This window comes from Bufo gargarizans, chromosome 8, assembly GCF_014858855.1.
Source record: "Bufo gargarizans isolate SCDJY-AF-19 chromosome 8, ASM1485885v1, whole genome shotgun sequence".
Taxonomy (NCBI): Eukaryota; Metazoa; Chordata; class Amphibia; order Anura; family Bufonidae; genus Bufo; species Bufo gargarizans.
The window spans coordinates 85,985,065-86,006,348 of NC_058087.1; the positions used below are offsets into that span (position 1 = coordinate 85,985,065).

Here is a 21,284-nt window from a genome sequence, read left to right on the forward strand (position 1 = left end):
ACTGCAGTCAATCACACAAACGCGCGTCAAACGCGCATTTACTATCGCAAAAAACGCTCATAAAAACGTGCGACAAATACGCGCGTATAATGCGCGTCTCAGAAACGCTCAGGTGTGGACCCAGGGTAAAGCCTAGCATAGATGTGCTATGTCAGGCTGTAATGAGGCAGGCACAGGCGCTAAGAGGGATGTTCTATGTGAGCCCTGCGCTGCGCACGCTGTGGCAAGCAGGCTTTTAGCAGAATGGAGCAAGCACAGGACAGGAGCTTGCATACCACATTGCACCCCCTACATGTACCTGCTCTACTAAAGCCTGACATAGCACATCTATGCTAAGCTTTAGAGGAACGGGGCTGGTACAGGCAGAAGCAGTGATGCATGCTGCTGCCTGTACAACACTCGGTGGAATCGGTATTCGTACACAGCTGACAAGGGTACAGGTTACAATTATGATGAGCAGCATATGCAATATTCGTTTTCGAGATATTTCACAAATTTATCCTAATATTCGCCATAAATTAGCAAATTATAGAATTCGTGATCTCCAGTCATTATTTTCTTGATTGCGAAAATCGGCAATGTAATATGCGCGTATTACCTGCGCAATACAAGCGTGGCTCACTTTTGCTACATTTTTCAAGCTGCTAGACACTAATCCCTATCACATCACAGTAATTCCTATTACAATACCTAACACTCTGCACTGGAACCTATCAACCACCCTATATCACTATCTAACCCCTACACTGACTATCTCCCACTAACTACCTGGAAAAAAAAAATTATATAAATATATATATATAGTCATAGCACACATCCCCTAGAACAGTGCCATCCACAGATCCCCCATAAGTGTCCTCCACAGATCCCCCCCCCATAAGTGTCCTCCACAGATCCCCCCCCCCCCCCATAAGTGTCCTCCACAGATCCCCCCCCCCCATAAGTGTCCTCCACAGATCCCCCCCCCATAAGTGTCCTCCACAGATCCCCCCCCCCCATAAGTGTCCTCCACAGATCCCCCCCCCATAAGTGTCCTCCACAGATCCCCCCCCCATAAGTGTCCTCCACAGATCCCCCCCCATAAGTGTCCTCCACAGATCCCCCCCCATAAGTGTCCTCCACAGATCCCCCCCCCCATAAGTGTCCTCCACAGATCCCCCCCCCCATAAGTGTCCTCCACAGATCCCCCCCCCCATAAGTGTCCTCCACAGATCCCCCCCCCCATAAGTGTCCTCCACAGATCCCCCCCCCCATAAGTGTCCTCCACAGATCCCCCCCCCATAAGTGTCCTCCACAGATCCCCCCCCCCATAAGTGTCCTCCACAGATCCCCCCCCCCATAAGTGTCCTCCACAGATCCCCCCCCCCATAAGTGTCCTCCACAGATCCCCCCCCCCATAAGTGTCCTCCACAGATCCCCCACATAATGGCGCATCAGCGGCTCATATGGGAAAATCCAAGCAAATAGACCTCTAGCACAATTATTATATTATATGAGGTAACTATCTAATGTAATTGAATAAGGATCCAGATGACTCAGCAGAGCACAGCAATGACACCAGAACGGCAAAAAACAGCAGAAAATGGCTGCTGGGGAGTTTCTGATATAGTAAGGGGTAGACAACTTTCCTATTGGTTGCTAGGGATGTTGCTAAGCTCAGACAAAGACATTGCAGCCTTCTCATTGGCCCACAAGCAAGAAGGGAGGTTACTGATGGAAAAAAAATCTAGAATATTTGCGATTACGAAGATATAGCACTGTATTCTAGATCTTCGTGAATTCTTGAAGTGCCGATATTCGTGATAAAAATTAGCGATTAGAATATTCGAGATCAACACTAGTTGCAAAGCATGGTAAACACCTGAACTGCCTATTTCACAATTATAAAAATGATTTACGGATGGAGTAGAGTGTACATCACATTTGGAATAGGTTTTAATAAAGTTTATTTGAAAGTTTATGTACACTTTAACCTTTTTCTGGATCATTAATAAAATTGGGTAAAACTGCACCATGTGTAAAATGGGCCATTAAAGAGGCTGTCTGAGTTAAAAACTTGGGCCACCACTGTAAATGGTCTAAAAAGAAGTGATATTTGCCCCTTTCTTCCGTGATGCTTCCAGTACTAGGCTCCAGTCTTAGGCCTCTTTCACACTACAGTATGTTGAATTCAGTGTTTTGCGTTCCGTTTTTCACGGATCCGTTGTTCCGTTTTTTGCTTCCGTTGTGGTTCCGTTTCCGTTCCGTTGTTCCGTTCCGTTTTTCCGTATGGCAAATACAGTATACAGTAATTTCATATTAAAAATTGGGCTGGGCATAACATTTTCAATAGATGGTTCCGCAAAAAACGGAACGGAAACGGAAGACATACGGATGCATTTCCGTATGTGTTCCGTTTTTTTTGCGGACCCATTGACTTGAATGGAGCCACGGACTGTGATTTGCGGCCAAATATAGGACATGTTCTATCTTTTCAACGGAACGGAAATACGGAAACGGAATGCATACGGAACACATTCCGTTTTTTTGCGGAACCATTGAAATGAATGGTTCCGTATACGGACCGTATACGGAACGCAAAAAACGGACCGTATACGGAACGCAAAAAACTGTAGTGTGAAAGAGGCCTTATGCTGCTGATATCTTCTTGGCTGCAGCAGTGACATTTTGTGTTCACAGGCCACCTTACTGCCAATCACTGGCCTCAGCAATACACCGGACATCACTGCGGAGGCCAGTGATTGCCTATAACAGTGACTTGCAGGTCTGTTGGGGGCGAGTTGGAAATCACACACTCCGCACCATCAGTGGCTCTCGGCACAGGTGAAGAGACATCCCTCCTGCTGTAGAAAGAAAAATGGGGGTCATTTCCGAAAATTTTTATCCCAGGTTTTGGAGTAAAAATAGTCACAAGTCTCCTTTTTGACCGGCTGTGCGACAATATTAATTCGCATGGCCACCTGTTAAAGTTTTCAACCTTTGGGCAGAACGGGCTCGTGTCTGGGGCAAATTTACCATCGTGTGATTGGAAATGGGTATACATGTTGGCAAAAAACGACGTCAGGAGCACAGTTGCCCTTGATTAGCTAAATTTGAGACTAGGTGCACGCCTCATCATAAATTATTCTAATCCTCCGGCTGTGCAACTGAAAGCAAAGACCGGAGTGAATACGGCGGTCCTTGTAAATGTGCCTCGACCAGGAAGGAAGCTGTGCTTGCATATGGGAATTGGTGAAGGCAGTAGCATCCTGGACACACACATCCGGCAGGTTTTAGGGACACCACCACTTGAGAAAGTTCTGAAGCTTGGAGGTTACAAAGTGCATATTAAGGGATCTGAAAATTAAAAGGAACTTGTCAGTTCACACCCCAGGCCATGGTATTCTGCTTATTAATAGCTTTAACGTCATGCTATTACATAAACTGGATGAAAATGCATAGCATAGGAAACTAAGTTATAATCATCCATGTGCAGTATGCGAATTACCTTCAGGGTGGCGCTGTTCTTGTGAGTAAGTCGCACAGTCCAGGCTAGAGCCATGTCTTGCAGTGAAGAGAGGTGTAATAGCTTTGGCTCCATCTGTGCATTGCGCATATGCTGAATCTCTTTCAATCTAGTCTTGCAGCACCCAGTTCATGCTCAGATGAAGCAGATACAGATTGTTGGAACTGAAAATTAAAATTGCTAGAAGGCCCTGTTCACACAGTGACTTTTGCAGATGGCATCCTCCCTCCATTGTTTTCAATGGGAGACAGCACTCCTGCCATTTGTGTAGCTACAGTTTATTGCCATGACCGCATAAAGAACGGTCAAGTACATTCTTTGCCCGGGCGCCACCACAAATCGTTGCCTCTTTTCAAAGCAAAATTCAGTTTAAAGGGGTTCTCCGGTCCAAATCTATTAATTGCTGGCTAAATCTAACCTGTGAAGGGAAGGTTAATGGCCTTATACTTACCTTCCACAGTGCAGCCAGTTTGGAGATCCACATCCCGGTCACGTGGTCCCTCCTGATGGTTTTTCTGTCATCAGTCTTCTTTTCTTCCTGTCTTCTCTTCCTTTCTCGAGCAGGAGACGAATCGTCACGACTGACATCACCGCCTCCTGCTGGAGAAAGCACCGTCCGTCAGTCTTCACAGCGTGCAGGACCGGCGGCCGTCAGTCTCTGTATCGTACAGGCTTCTATGTGAAGCCTGTACTGACTCCTGCACAGCTCGATGTAAGCGCTGTGCAGGAGTGACAGCATGGCGATCAGCCACAGAGGCTGATCGCTATACTGTGCATGTCACAGGGGGCAACGGATGGCACAATGGGGCACTGGGTGACACAATGGGGTACTAGATGGCCCACGGAGGCACTGGATTTCAAACAAGGGGGCACTGGATTTCAAACAAGGGGGCACTGGATTTCAAACAAGGGGGCACTGGATTTCAAACAAGGGGGCACTGGATTTCAAACAAGGGGGCACTGGATTTCAAACAAGGGGGCACTGGATTTCAAACAAGGGGGCACTGGATTTCAAACAAGGGGGCACTGGATTTCAAACAAGGGGGCACTGGATTTCAAACAAGGGGGGCACTGGATGGCACAATGGGGACACTGGATGGCACAATGGGGACACTGGATGGCACAATGGGGACACTGGATGGCACAATGGGGACACTGGATGGCACAATGGGGACACTGGATGGCAAATATCGGGGCACTAGATGGCAAACAAGGGGGCACTGCATGGCACAACGAGGGAACTGGATGGCCCAAGAGGGGCAATAGATGGCAAACAAGGGGGCACTGCATGGCATAGTGGGGGCACAGCGTATGTCACTGTTATGGGGCGCTGTGGAGGTCACTGTTATGGGGGCGCTGTGGAGGTCACTGTTATGGGGGCGCTGTGGAGGTCACTGTTATGGGGGCGCTGTGGAGGTGAGGTCACTGTTATGGGGGCGCTGTGGAGGTCACTGTTATGGGGGCGCTGTGGAGGTCACTGTTATGGGGGCGCTGAGTATAAGTGATAAGGCTCGTGCACAGAACCATATCTGTTTTGCAGTCTGCAAGTTGCGGATCCACTAAATAAGGTTACTGTTCGTGTGAGATTCACATTTTTTTCCAGTACTATTGAGTCCTATGGGGTTAAGATCTGCATTATGAGCACCAGAATAGGACATGTTCTATCTTTCGCAGAACTGACATGCGGATGTGGCAAGCACATGGACATCATCAGTGTGTTTTTTACATCCGTATGTCTGTTTCCGTAAATACACAACATGTTCTATTCTAGTGTTCAAAATGAGGACCTCAAATCCATACAACTCAGTGGGAGTGCAAAAAATGCGGATCGCAAAATGGATATGGTCGTGTGCATAAGGGTTTAGATACACAGCTCAGCAGGCATGATCGTACAAGATAGGATTAGATACACCACTCAGCATGCAGCATCATACAAGATGGGATTAGATACACAGATTAGCAGGCTGTATCATAGAAAATGGGATTAGGGTACTTTCACACTTGCGGCAGGACGGATCCGACAGGCTGTTCACCATGTCGGATCCGTCCTGCGGCTATTTCGCCGTGCCCGCGGACTGCCGTTTCGTCCCCATTGACTATAATGGGGACGGGGGCGGAGCGGCGGTGCACGGAGAAAGCCTGCTGGACTAAAATTACTGCATGCCAGGATTTTTAGTCTGGCGGCTTTCTCCGTGCTGCGCCGGAGCTCCGCCCCCGTCCCCATTATAGTCAATGGGGACGGAGCGGCGGTCCGCGGGCACGGCGAAATAGCCGCAGGACGGATCCGACATGGTGAACAGCCTGTCGGATCCGTCCTCCCGCAAGTGTGAAAGTAGCCTTAGATATACACGTCAGCAGGCAGTATCATACAAGATGGGATTAGATACACAGTTTAGCAGGCTGTATCATAGAAGATGGGATTAGATATACACTTCAGCGGGCAGTGTCGCACACAACAGGATGCACACGTACTGGATAGGATTAGATACAGATGTGTTTGGATACGCTTGCTGATTCAAGCTGTTTCACACTCTGGAGATGGTGAGGGAAGAGCCTGCAGACGGTAAGTGATGGGATTAGATACACAGCTCCGCAGGCTGTATCACACAGGATAGGATTAGATACACATGTGAGGGCAGAGCCTGTGGACAGTCAGTAATCGGATTTAGACACTGGGTGAGAAGTAGATTCCTGTCTGGGTGTAGAAAGATGGACACAGGAGTTGTAGTGGGTGTAGCTCCTGCCGACAGAGCAGAGTGGTGGGCGTGGCCAGCCTGTGACTCATCACTGTGCAGTGCAGCCAGGCTGGTGTATCAATAAAGTTATGTATTTAATAAAACAAGAAGGGGAGAAAGTAAACAGATCTGCCAGGATAGTCTGACTTCCAGGGGGGAAGGAAAGCTTAGACATGAAAAACAGGTATTGGGGGCATATGTATGCATGATGAGGGGTGTTAGGAGCACATAAAAAGAACTTTGATTTTGGGACCGGACAGCCTCTCTAACTGGGTACTCAATCACCGATGTAAGTGGAAGAGATGGATATACAGATGTACTTGGCAGTATACTGCAGTTTTCTACCCCTTTTATCAATTATGCAAAACCTTTCTTTTTACTTTAGATTGCTTGGATGAGCTTTCCTGTAAAAAAATAATTTCCCTGACCAGTTGCTGCTCTAAACTGTTATATTTTAATGAAAAACTGTTGTCTGCAATTGGAGAGAATATAAAGAACAACATCTATATGTGGGATATGTGGCAGGTAAGATCTACAGCATCACCCGCAAAAAAATGCATTTAACTTTTCCTTCCTTCAAGACGATTGCTTTACAAAGTGTTCTTTATATAATGCTAGCTGACGTGGAGGATTGTGTCTGCTGTGATTTGTTTGTATATCCACCCGTATGCGGTCATTTTAAATTTTAGTTGCTCCCAATATCATACTGCTAATAAAAATGAATTTTTACAGTCCTTCATGGTAAACAGTTACCCTCATCTCGGCATAATTTAATTGTTCATTCCTGCTCCCCTGGGTTAGTAGGCAGTACGAGGCAATTGCATTTAGTGACCAGCATGTGGGTCTGTCATAGACATCGCAATGCCCTGCTTGCATTACTTGCAAGGTCCCAATTCGACTATGTATAGTGTTTCATTATTTGTATTGGGAATAACACTTCTCAGGGACCCTGACATCTATGTTTATTATTTGTATCTTAAGCATTGACAATGTATAACACTGTATCCAGCTACGTTTATGCTATCTTCTCACCACCCAGAATAGTTACTCCTCCCCAGGTAGCAAGAGATCTGTATTCCACCTGGATGTCACACTCATGTTCAGCGCTACCGCTTCTCCAGCCCCTGCAGCACTTTGTGCCCCAGATTCAGGAATGGAAAGTCCGTCCGTCCCCCCCCCCCCCCTCCCCACACACACACCCATTTATTAAATTGATTGATGAAAATACCCCTGTAAAGTAAATATCTTCTTTAGTGAAGATGAGAACACCCTGTAAAGTAAAGCTCTCCTTTGGTGAAGATGAGAACACCCTGTAAAGTAAAGCTCTCCTTTGGTGAAGATGAGAACACTCTGTAAAGTAAAGCTCTCCTTTGGTGAAGATGAGAACACTCTGTAAAGTAAAGCTCTCCTTTGGTGAAGATGAGAACACTCTGTAAAGTAAAGCTCTCCTTTGGTGAAGATGAGAACACTCTGTCAAGTAAAGCTCTCCTTTGGTGAAGATGAGAACACTCTGTAAAGTAAAGCTCTCCTTTGGTGAAGATGAGAACACTCTGTAAAGTAAAGCTCTCCTTTGGTGAAGATGAGAACACTCTGTAAAGTAAAGCTCTCCTTTGGTGAAGATGAGAACACTCTGTCAAGTAAAGCTCTCCTTTGGTGAAGATGAGAACACTCTGTAAAGTAAAGCTCTCCTTTGGTGAAGATGAGAACACCCCGTAAAGTAAAACTCTCCTTTGGTGAAGATGAGAACACCTCTATAAAGTACAGCCCCCCTTCTTTGGTGAAGATAAAGATATGCCTGCAAAGTACATCCCCCATCCCCACTTTGGTGAAGATGAGAACACCCCTTTAAAGCTCCCTTTTGGTTAACCTTGTTTTGCATGTTGGGTTTGGCCGATACAAGTATTATTACCCAAACACTGTAGACACTGATAGAAAAGTAATATTAAGGTTGTGTTCTCTCCTCACAGATCTCCTTGGTTCTCACAAGTATGGCATTCCTCCGCTTCCGATGTGTTCCACTACTGGATTACTTTGCTGATAAAATAATGCAGGAGTCTAAATCACTGACAGGAAGCTATTTAGTAAAAGTGGCCAAGATTTATTCAATTGTAAACCATTTGCCGGAGGGCAAGGAAGACAAGTAAGTATAATGTTTATACCCATAGAACAGTGTGCCCGTATCTCTTCTCCATGCAGTCCACCCCATTTGATAATTTTACCATAGACTGAAAACACGGCCAGGTGTTGACACAAGTCTGAAGCTTACCCACGTTCTCCAGCACATTTAGTAACGGTTGGGCAGAGGGCTGATAAATGTGGTGTCCAGCCTGAACACAGTGGGCAGATTTATACAAAGTAGTCTTCTGCCCATACCGGTCCCAGCACAGCTTTCATTTCTTACCAGCACATTACAGTGGGTGACAGTTTTTGTTTTAGGCTGTTTTATAAATTGTAAACTGTGCCAAAATTTGGTGCTTATTATGGCATAATTTGGTGCATCGAATTCAATAAACCTCTACTGTTCCTAGTTTGCTAAGGGACATGTTTGCACAATTTTGGCATAAAATTTAGTTCCAAAATAAGTCAACTAATAGTTGGTAAAAAGGTGTCTAGCCATGTGCCCAATTTATCATCCAACCTGAGCGACTGTCATTAATGTGGTGCAGGTCTGAGAAAATATACTACTAATCCTTAGATGATGTCAACTTAAAGTTACAGCTGTGATATAGCAGCAGGGTTAGTTCATGTGACCGTTTGCAAATTCATGTCGCTTCTGTGATCATTTTGATCATCTGTAACCCTGTCTAGTCTGATAAGTGACAGTAAAAGTGCCTAGCGGCCACTCTTCTCCCCTTATAGAATAAAGGCTACTCTCACACTGGCGTATTGGTTTCCGTTTCTGAGATCCGTTCAGGGCTCTCACAAGCGGTCCAAAACAGATCAGTTTTGCCCTTAATGCATTCCGAATGGAAAAGGATCTGCTCAGAATGCATCAGTTTGCCTCTGTTTCGTCTCCATTCCGGACAGCGTTTTGGTGTCCGTCTGATGAAACTGAGCCAGACGGATTCGTTCAGATAATACAACCACACGCATCCGTTCAGAACAGATCCGTTTGTATTATCTTTAACATAACCAAGACGGATCCGTCTTGAACACCATTGAAAGTCAATGGAGGACGGATCCGTTTTCTATTAAGCCAGATTGTGTAGTTTTCATTGACACAATCTGGCACAATATAAAACGGATCCGTCCTCAGTTGACTTTCAATGGTGTTCAAGACGGATCCGTCTTGGTTATGTTAAAGATAATACAAACGGATCTGTTCTGAACGGATACATGCGGTTGTATTATCTGAACGAATCCGTCTGTGCAGATCCATGACGGATCCGCACCAGATGCAAGTGTGAAAGTAGCCTAACACACCCTGCACAGGGATCACAGTACGCTGTCCACTGTGTCCTAGGTATCTCCTTGGAGAGGGTTAGGGACATAGACAAAATAGACTGGAAGGTGTATTGCAGAGAGAGAAAGTGCATACATGGAATTAACTGGGTATCATGATTTTCGTTTCCTAAGGTATTTTCTACAGCTGACCACCCGTTTTCTTCTTTATCCCCTTGTCATGTAGATTACCTCTTTTTCTTATGCTCTAATTTACTTTTATCATTTTATTAATCTGTTACAGCTCTGTCCTGTTATTAGATGATTGGCTTGAAATGTTTTAAATTCTCTGTATCAAGGTGGATTCGCAGAGTTTTGTGGTTTTTCTTGATGCTTTTTTTGTTTTTGTTTTCAAGTCTGTAGGAAATATGATGCATTTTTTTGCTAGTGCTGTTTTTTCAAGTTGTGTGTGTGTTTTGTGTGCATAACATGTTGAAGCAATGGTCTTTTATCTTTTTTATTCAGCATTTTTCCACCACCTTCTTTTTTCATCTAAAAATAAAACAATTTACATGTTTGTTAATACAAAAACACCTGCGTTGTGAACTCCGGCTTTCTGTTCTGGCGGCGGAACAGACTGCCGGAGTTCACCATATCCAGCATATATGTTGGCATTTGGTCAGACAAAAAAATACTACATGCTGCATTTTATGTCTGGCTGAAAGCCGGCATATATGACGGGAAGTATCCGGATGCCATTATAATGAATGGGGATGCAGAAGTGCGCAGTGGCATTTGGATATGCTGGATTGAAAAAAGCATAAATATGCATGATGTGCAAAAATCGCATGCGGCTTTATTGGTGCTTTTAAAGAGGTTAATAAATGGGTAAACAAAATTTGTGTGTGAAGGCGGCTTAATATAGTTTTACTGAGTTGAAGTACCTGGCACTAGCGCACATATTCTGCTGAGCCAAAAGGGCTTGTCAATGACAAATACAGTATATGTGACCATCATAAGACTTGTGAAATTAGAGCCCAAACCCATATGACCTGCTTGTCTGTGTTCTAGGTTCCTGAAGACATTGAACAAGGAACTGGACTTACATATGGATAGTATGAATAAAAAAGAGCTTCTGAGAACCCTTTACAATCTTTGTCTACTTGGATTGGTTTCTTCATCCGCTATCAACAAGTTCCTAGAAGACCAGAGCTTGCCCGGTGAGTGGGTGAAGCACTTGGCCTCTGCAGGCTGACTAATGTCATATGTTTACTTCTCGTTTCATTTTTATTTCTCTTCATTCAAATGAGCAGTGCATGCTTTAACCCTTTCCCTTACAAAGACCTATGTCAGGCTACTTTCACACTAGCGTTCTGCTGTCCGCTCGTGAGCTCCGTTTGAAGGGGCTCACGAGCGGAGCAGAACGCTTCCGTCCAGCCCTGATGCAGTCTGAATGGATGCAGATCCGCTCAGACTGCATCAGTCTGGCGGCGTTCAGCCTCCGCTCCGCTCGCCTCCGCACGGCCAGGCGGACAATGTAAGGATCAGTCCAGACTTACAATGTAAGTCAATGGGAACGGATCCGCTTGAAGATGACACCATATGGCTCAATCTTCAAGCGGATCCGTCCCCCATTGACTTTACATTGAAAGTGTGAACGGATCCGCTCAGGCTACTTTCACACTTAGAAATTTTTCTAAGTTATTAATGCAGACGGATCCGTACTGAACGGAGCCACCGTCTGCATTAATATGATCGGATCCGTTCAGAACGGATCCGATCAAGCGCAAGTGTGAAAGTAGCCACACACACTCTTCCAGGGTTGTAGAGATTACAGACTTCATATTTTTGTCTTGAATCCGTATCCATTTGGTACTCTCATGGTACTTTACTTGGTATCGAAGTAAGAATTCTGGTGTCATGACATCCCTAGTCACACTAACCAATGTTTCTTGGCAAGAACAGATTGCCAGGCTGTGTGTGCCACATAATGCGGTGTATGTTATAGGCCAGTCTCATTTACCATTCTCTACACCTGTTTTAGGAAGCTGTTTTACATTTAGAAGTAGTGGAGGATCCGCCGAAGTTATGTAGAGGCCGGCGCCTCTTTATAACCGCGGCGGATCTGCTACCAGTGCAGGGCTTTATTAAGACCGGAATCTAGAACACCTGTCTTAATAAATGACCCCCTAAATGTCTATTCTTTCTGACCTGAGTTGTACACTGGGGAAGGTGTTATCAGTGACAGAATTCCTTGTTTAAGTGCCAATTCACACGACCGTATCCAATTTATTGTCCGTATTTTTCAGATCTATTATTCCGCAAAGTTCTCAAATTGATCTCTGTGCACATCCGCATCCATTCCATTTGTCCAAAAAATGCAGAAGTTACCTTTCTGTATGTCATCCGTATTTTGTGGATCCGCAATTGATTTTTTTAAATAGTATCTTTTGGTTACATTCATAAAAATATCACATGATTGCATAGGCACCATTTTTTCTGTCTTTGACGGTGTAAAGAGCTTTGTTAAAATGTTGTCCTTGCTCTGCCTCAGTTCCTGACATAATTTCTTTGTGTTAATCATGGCTGTTGTGAAAGAGTTTATCCTGAGCAGGCTTATTTCTCTGAAATTTGGACGGCAGATACCCATGCGGTCATTGTCCCCCAGTGGCTCAAGAAAGGCCACGTTCACTCTTTATACACTGATTTGCAACAACGTCCTTATAAATTCAAGGGTTACCGTCCTATGTCGGTGGCTACATTCAATAATTTGCTTGCGACTCTACATCCTGGTCTGACTGGTCTTAGTTTGTATACAGAGATAGCTGTCAGTCACTGAGAGTTGTACACGGGGGCAGGCTTAAGTGTAGAAAGAGGCATAAATTACATATTTTACTGAATGTTTTCCCATAAAACTATATATCAATCATCCTCTAGGCTGTGTGAAAATTGCATTGCATTTAAGGTGGCTGCCATCTTGCCTGAGCTGTTCTTCTTAACAGCATTTAGAAAGCATTAAGAAAACTACTTTACGGCAGCCCGATGGGCCATAGACACAATGGTCAGGAGAGAACCTCACTGACTTCTATGGGAGAGTCTTCTAGGCATGCGCTGTGCCCTGTGCAGAGGTCATTGTACAAGGAAAGAATAGATAAGCTCTGACAATCACCTATTGTGACTGGTGGATCCTGTCTCATACACAGAGGTGATATCATAACAGGTAGAATTGGAATGAGTTAACGACAGTAAAGTGATCCATATAAACCAAATAAACCAAGAAGTGGCGCAAATTATTAGACCTTTTTTGTCTTAGGCTACTTTCACACTTGCGGCAGGACGGATCCGACAGGCTGTTCACCATGTCGGATCGGTCCTGCGGCTATTTCGCCCTGCAGTCGAACCGCCGCTCCATCCCCATTGACTATAATGGGGACGGGGGCGGAGCTCCGGCGCAGCGCGGCGGTGCACGGCGAAAGGCCGCTGGACTAAAATTCCTATGACTGATCTCAATACTGGAAAATAGAAACGGTAGTGTGAAAGTAGCTTTTGGCTATTTGCACACTTGCGGTAGCAGGGTCCAGCAGGGGAATAGCCTGCTGGATCCGTGTTAACGCTAGCCCACCGTACCGCTGGAAATCCGCTCCGGCCTCATTCACTATAATGGGGGCAGGCCGGTGGTCCGGTCGCAGCATTGCAAAGGTGGCGAAAGGGTGGCCGGACAAAAACGGCAGCATGCTGCGTTTTTTGTCCGCCTGCCTCTCGGCTTGTTTGCTGTGCTGCAGCCGGACCCCGGGCCTGCCCCCATTATAGTGAATGGGGCCAGAGCGGACTTCCGGCGGCACGGTCCCTGCTGCCACCAGTGTGAAAGTAGCCTTACATTGATTTTCATGCCTGATCACGTTTGTTCAGTTTTGCAAACCAGACACAAAGACGCTGTTAGGCTACTTTCACATTAGCGTTCGGGGCTCCGCTTTGAAGGCTCTCACAAGCGGCCACGAACGCATCCGTACTGCCCTAATGCATTCTGAATGGATCCGCTCAGAATGCATCAGTCTGGCAGCGTTTGGCCTCCGCTCAGCAGGCAGACACCTGAACGATGCTTGCAGCGTTCGGGTATCCGCCTGGCCGCGCGGAGGCAAACTGATCCATCCAGACTTACAATGTAAGTCAATGGGGACGGATCCGTTTGAAGTTGACACAATATGGCTCAATTTTCAAACGGATCCGTCCCCCATTGACTTTCAAGGTAAAGTCTGGACGGCTCCGTCTGAGCTACTTTCACACTTAGAATTTTTTCTAAAATATAATGCAGACGGATCCGTTCTGAACGGATCCCATCGTCTGCATTATATGAGTGGATCCGTCTGTGCAGACCCCAGGCGGATCCGCTCTGAACGCAAGTGTGAAAGTAGCCTTAGATTTCAACATGCTCAGTCCTATTGATTTCAGGGTGATAAGTTAGCACCAGAGGAGTCTGGCAGCCGCTTAACTCTCCTCAGTCTTCCTCAGCTCTCTGAGCAGAGGGTACATGCATAAGGGAAGGATCAGGTGAAATAGATGATCAGTCAAGCTGCTTCTCAGGTATACGGCGAGCCTAACACATATAGTATATATTGATGCATGTTTATCTGAATATTTTTTTTCTCGCTCGTATCATTGGGGGACACATGACTGTGGGCATAGCTGCTGCTGCCGCTAGGAGGCTAAAAAGTGTTAGCTTCTCCCACTGGTTTTATCCCCTCCAGCCTGGAGAGAGCATATTAGTTTTTAGCTTAGTGTCGTAGGAGGCAGACCTCCCTGCTCTGAAAGGTCAATTGTGCTTTTTTTTTGTATTTTGTTTCTTTTTCAGGCTTGGGGAACAGGGCCACCTGTTCTGCTCCTCCTTTTTCAGGAAGTTTGGAGGTCCGACATTTCCGACGAATGGGTACTCGAGATAGTAACCTCGGGTTACAAGATCGAGTTGGCCTCCACCCCGCCGGACCGATTCTTCCTTTCCCAGCCACCCAGAGTTCGGGCCGCCACCTTTTTTTCAGGCATTACAGTCCCTTCTCGCCGGGAAGTGATCTCCCTGGTACCGCTTGCGGGGCAGTTAACAGGTTTTTATTCGAACCTGTTTGTTATCCCCAAGAAAAAGGGATCCATTCGCCCGGTGCTAGACCTTTAAGTTTCTGAACCAGTTTGTCAGGGTCCAGCACTTCAGGATGGAGTCTCTCCGATCCATGGTTGCCTCTCTGGAACGGCGCAAGTTCATTTTCTCGGTGGACATTCAGGACATGTACCTTCACATTCCCATTGGTCCCGCGAACCAGCGTTTTCTTCGCTTTGCGGTGTAGTCTCACCACTATCAGTTTGTGGCTCTACCCTTCGGTCTAGCAACAGCACCGAGAGTGTTAACGAAGGTGCTCGCTCCTCTCCTCACCCTTCTCCGTTCCAGGGGCATCACCCTGATCCTCTATCTGGACGACCTCCTCGTCAAGGCTGCGACCTTCGATCAGAACAAGGACACCAGCCAACGTTTCGGCTGGCTAGTGAACTTCCAGAAGTCAGCACTGCATCCCGGCAGGCCGATTACTTTCCTCTGCATGATCCCTGACACGGGGCGGCGACAGTCTGCCTCCCCTCGGACAAGCAGTTGTCCCTTCAGCGGTCGGTTCATCTTCTCCGGCAAAGACGTCCGTTGATCCAGATTTGCATGCGAGTGTTGGGAATGATGGTCTCTTCGAAGGCAATTCCTTTTGCGCAATTTCACACTCGTCCTCTCCAGCGGGCGATCTTGTCATCCTGGGACAAGATGCAGAGTTCCTTGGACCATACCATCGCCCTTCCTCCGCAGGAGCGGTCGGACCTCAGGTGGTGGCTCTCGACTCCAACCTTGGTCTCCGGCAATTCCTTTCTCCCGATCTCATGGTCGGTCATCACCACCGATGCCAGCCTCCTCGGATGGGGCAGAATCTTCCCACCTCAGACAGTCCAAGGCAAATGGTCTCTGTTGGAATCCAGACTGCCCATGAACATCCTGTAACTTTGGGCCATTCATTTGTCCCTGCTTTATTGGACTCCTCTCCTGAGGGGACTGCCGGTCCAGATCCAGTCGGACAATGCCACAGCAGAGGCGTAAATCAATCACCAGGGGGGATCCCGCAGTCGGGCGGTGATTGCGGAGTTGGCAAAAATTCTAAAGTCGGCAGAGGAACATGTACCAGCGCTATCGGCAGTCTACATTCCAGGAGTGGAGAATGGGACAGTGGACTTCCTCAGCCGGAAGACGGTAGACCCAGGCGGGTGTTCAACTCAATCGGTCTCCATTGGGTCTGTCCGGACATGGATCTGATGGCATTCAAGATCAACCACAAGCGTCCCAAATTAATCTTGCGGACAAGTGATCCCCGGACATGCGCAGTAGACGCACTGGTGGCCCCATGGGCCCTGTTCCCCCAGCCTGAAGAGGAAACAAAATAGAAATTGCAGAGCAGGGAGGTCTGCCTCCTACGACACTAAGCTAAAAACTGATATGCTCTCTCCAGGCTGGAGGGGATATAGCTGGCGGGAGGAGCTAACACTTTTTAGCCTAGTGTTGCCTCCTAGCCGCAGCAGCAGCAGCTATACCCACGGTCATGTGTCGCCCAATGAACTCAGCGACAAATAAATTTACAGGTGGGTCCGCAAAAATCTAATATTTTTTTTTTATAATAGCAAAATCTAAGGACCTTATTTTAAATAATTGGCCATAAGAAAGGTTGACCCAAATTAACCTTTTTACTGGAGTTTCTGGTAGCTATGTACATTGTGTGATTATGTTTGTATGCCGGTACCCCAAAGACTGGAGTATCATTTAACTGAAAGCTTTGTTCATTTTCCCTAAGGCATAATGTACAACATCGAAAAATCATATCTGAGCCATATTAAACTGTGCGTGTTACTGGAGTCGGGTTCAAGTCCCTATTCTATACAGGATTTAGAGAAGATTGAGGCCAAACACAGTTATTCCGTTTTTATGTGTCACACCTTCTTGAAGGACCATTTTAAAGACCCAACCTTGTACCAAGAAAACATGCAGTTTCCTAGCAGCTACTTTATCAGTAAGTACAGGATGAATATATCTTAAGTAGTGGTATATTTTATTCAAATAAATGTATTCTGTGGCAAACTACACATTATTCAGTGCACATCACTAATGATCCTGCATAACTGAATCAATATAATGGAGTTTTCTAGGGGTTTATTAATGGCCTATCCTTTGAACACTATTAAATCTTCCACCTTTTTTCCATCAGACTTTGTGCTCACATTGGATAAAGAACAGTGCAAGCTGATTCCAACAGGGGATGTGCAGAATTTTGAAGGTTCTCAGGATATTACAAGGTATGAAGCTGTTCATCAGCAGTTGCTACTTATATACGTCTCCAACCAAAACATAAGAAAAGTTAAAGGAGTTCAATAAATGACATTTTAGCTAACATTTTCCTTGGTTAACTTATTGTTACAGGACACCAGGGCAAAGAAAAGTTCTTCTTACGAAGTCTATTAGTCACTGAAAGTTTAAAGGCATTGTCTGTCCTACCGATATTGATGACCTGCCCTCAGGATAGGTTATCAATTGGTGGGAGTCAGACACCCGGCACATCCACAGATCAGCTGGACAGCCGTGCACCGAAAGCTATATAGCATATGGAGCTGGAACACTGTACACTGTGTAGTGTCTATGACAGGGTACCACAGCTCAGCTTCAAGTGAAGAGGAGGTGAGCTGCATTATGCAGTGTAGAGAGCCTTCTGCTCCTGCTCTTTGCACTGTGTAGATTTGTGTGCCACTGCTGCACGAAACAACTGATCAGTGGGGGAACTGAGTGCCAGACCTCAGCCACTCTGATACTGATGACCTACCATGGGCATAGGCCATCAATATCTGTAGCCCAGGCAACCCCTTTAAGTAAAAGTGATGAAACTGCACAGTGCTAGCTCCTAATTAGTACTGGTTATAAAAGAACAGCTCAAAGTGTCTATGATTTTTTGTATTTAACCCCTTAGCACTCAGTAATGTACATTTATGTCAATTTGATCACACTGGCACAGATGCTGTATGGGAAACTATGGCAGCTGGGGCTTAACAAAGGCTTCCAGGTCTGCCACAATCATCTGCATATAAGTCGACTAGGTCTGCCTCAAGTGTCTGCATATAAAGCTCCCAGGTCTGCTACAAGCGTCTGCATATAAGGCTCCCAAGTCTGCCACAAGCATCTGCATATAAAGCTCCCAAGTCTGCCACAAGCATCTGCATATAAAGCTCCCAAGTCTGCCACAAGCGTCTGCATATAAAGCTCCCAAGTCTGCCACAAGCGTCTGCATATAAGGCTCCCAGGTCTGCTACAAGCGTCTGCATATAAAGCTCCCAAGTCTGCCACAAGCATCTGCATATAAGGCTCCCAAGTCTGCCACAAGCGTCTGCATATAAAGCTCCCAAGTCTGCCACAAGCGTCTGCATATAAGGCTCCCAGGTCTGCTACAAGCGTCTGCATATAAAGCTCCAAGGTCTGCCACAAGCATCTGCATATAAAGCTCTGAGGTCTGCCACAAGCGTCTGCATATAAAGCTCCCAGGTCTGCCACAAGCGTCTGCATATAAGTCTGCATATAAGGCTCCCAAGTCTGCTACAAGCATCTGCATATAAGTCTGCATATAAGGCTCCCAAGTCTGCCACAAGCATCTGCATATAAAGCTCCCAAGTCTGCCACAAGCATCTGCATATAAAGCTCCCAAGTCTGCCACAAGCGTCTGCATATAAAGCTCCCAAGTCTGCCACAAGCGTCTGCATATAAGGCTCCCAGGTCTGCTACAAGCGTCTGCATATAAAGCTCCAAGGTCTGCCACAAGCATCTGCATATAAAGCTCTGAGGTCTGCCACAAGCGTCTGCATATAAAGCTCCCAGGTCTGCCACAAGCGTCTGCATATAAAGCTCCCAAGTCTGCTACAAGCATCTGCATATAAGTCTGCATATAAGGCTCCCAAGTCTGCCACAAGCATCTGCATATAAAGCTCCCTGGTCTGCCACAAGCATTTGCATATTAGCCTCCCTGGTCTGCCACAAGCTTCTGTATAGAAGGCTCCCAGGTCTGCCACAAGCTTCTGTATAGAAGGCTCCCAGGTCTGCCACAAGCTTCTGTATAGAAGGCTCCCAGGTCTGCCACAAGCATCTGCATATAAGTCTCCTAGGTTTGCTTTAAGTGTCTGCATATAAAGCTCCCAGGTCTGCCACAAGCATCTGCATATTAGGCTTCCAGGTCTGCCACAAGCATCTGCATATAAGGCTCCCAAGTCTGCCACAAGCATCTGCATATAAAGCTCCCAAGTCTGCCACAAGCATCTGCATATAAGGCTCCCAAGTCTGCCACAAGCATCTGCATATAAGGCTCCCAAGTCTGCCACAAGCATCTGCATATAAGTCTCCTAGGTTTGCTTTAAGTGTCTGCATATAAAGCTCCCAGGTCTGCCACAAACATCTGCATAGAAGGCTCCCTGGTCTGCCACAAGCTTCTGCATAGAAGGCTCCCTGGTCTGCCACAAGCATCTGCATATAAGGCTCCCAAGTCTGCCACAAGCATCTGCATATAAAGCTCCCAAGTCTGCCACAAGTAGGGCTGCAGCTAACGATTATTTGAATAATCGATTAGTTGCCGATTAATTTCTACGATTAATCGATTAATCGGGAAAAACGACAAAATTACAAAACAGAGAGGTTTATATGATCTTACTTGAAAAATTATGTTCAAAGGCCATATTAAAACAAATTGTGGACGACACTATTATGGGGGATCTGTGGACGACACTATTATGGGGGATCTGTGGACGACACTATTATGGGGGATCTGTGGACGACACTATTATGGGGGATCTGTGGACGACACTATTATGGGGGATCTGTGGACGACACTATTATGGGGGATCTGTGGACGACACTATTATGGGGGATCTGTGGACGACACTATTATGGGGGATCTGTAGACGACACTATTATGGGGGATCTGTGGACGACACTATTATGGGGGATCTGTGGACGACACTATTATGGGGGATCTGTGGACGACACTATTATGGGGGATCTGTGGACGACACTATTATGGGGGATCTGTGGACGACACTATTATGGGGGATCTGTGGACGACACTATTATGGGGGATCTGTGGACGGCGTAGTTATGGGGGATCTGTGGACGGCGTAGTTATGGGGGATCTGTGGACGGCGTAGTTATGGGGGATCTGTGGACGGCGTAGTTATGGGGGATCTGTGGACGGCGTAGTTATGGGGGATCTGTGGACGGCGTAGTTATGGGGGATCTGTGGACGGCGTAGTTATGGGGGATCTGTGGACGGCGTAGTTATGGGGGATCTGTGGACGGCGTAGTTATGGGGGATCTGTGGACGGCGTAGTTATGGGGGATCTGTGGACGGCGTAGTTATGGAGAGGGGGATCTGTGGACGGCGTAGTTATGGGGGATCTGTGGACGGCGTAGTTATGGAGAGGGGGATCTGTGGACGGCGTAGTTATGGAGAGGGGGATCTGTGGACGGCGTAGTTATGGAGAGGGGGATATGTGCACTGTTATGGGCATAACAGTGCACAGATCCCTTTCCTCATAACAGTGCACAGACCCCCCTTCCCATAGCAGTGCCATACACAGACCCCCCCTCCTCCCCATAGCAGTGCTATACACAGACCCCCCCTCCCCATAGCAGTGCCATAGACAGATCCTCCCCCCTCCCCATAGCAGTGCCATAGACAGATCCTCCCCCCTCCCCATAGCAGTGCTATACACAGACCCCCCTTCCCATAGCAGTGCCATAGACAGATCCCCCCTCCCCCTTCCCCCTAACAGCCCCGGCCCCGATGCTTGCATCTTTATTTTACCTTTTTACAATGACGCTCCCGCTCCTGTAACAGCCAGGCAGAGCGGACGGCGGCGTAACGTCACTCAATCACGTGACGCGCCTGCTCCGCCCACTTCATGAATGAAGGAGGCGGAGCAGGTGTGTCACGTGAGTGAGTGACGTTACGCCGCCGTCCGCTCTGCCTGGCTGTTACAGGAGCGGGAGCGTCATTGTAAAAAGGTAAAATAAAGATGCAGCGACCGCCCGCCCGCCCGAATAGCAACGAATCGGCGATTATTCGATAACTGGATTCGTCGACAACGAATCCAGTTATCGAATATAATCGATTACATCGATTAATCGTTGCAGCCCTAGCCACAAGCGTCTGCATATAAGGCTCCCAAGTCTGCCACAAGCATCTGCATATAAGGCTCCCAGGTCTGCCACAAGCATCTGCATATAAAGCTCCCAAGTCTGCCACAAGCATCTGCATATAAAGCTCCCAGGTCTGCCACAAGCATCTGCATATAAGGCTCCCAAGTCTGCCACAAGCATCTGCATATAAAGCTCCCAAGTTTGCCACAAGCGTCTGCATATAAAGCTCTGAGGTCTGCCACAAGCGTCTGCATATAAAGCTCCCAGGTCTGCCACAAGCGTCTGCATATAAAGCTCCCAAGTCTGCTACAAGCATCTGCATATAAAGCTCCCGGGTCTGCCACAAGCATCTGCATATTAGCATCCCAGGTCTGCCACAAGCTTCTGTATAGAAGGCTCCCAGGTCTGCCACAAGCTTCTGTATAGA

General features: G+C 46.8%; 1 protein-coding gene across 2 annotated transcripts in view; it reads left to right on the forward strand.

The window, feature by feature from the left end:
• Positions 1-21,284, forward strand: part of FASTKD2 (FAST kinase domains 2) — an 80,629-nt gene that overhangs the window by 41,560 nt on the left and 17,785 nt on the right. For both annotated transcript variants that reach the window (XM_044303938.1, XM_044303937.1), the window contains 5 exons: positions 6,626-6,765; positions 8,208-8,380; positions 10,693-10,841; positions 16,485-16,700; positions 16,896-16,983. In XM_044303938.1, the coding sequence (XP_044159873.1) occupies positions 6,626-6,765; positions 8,208-8,380; positions 10,693-10,841; positions 16,485-16,700; positions 16,896-16,983 (766 nt within the window). The remainder of the gene's footprint in view (positions 1-6,625; positions 6,766-8,207; positions 8,381-10,692; positions 10,842-16,484; positions 16,701-16,895; positions 16,984-21,284) is intronic.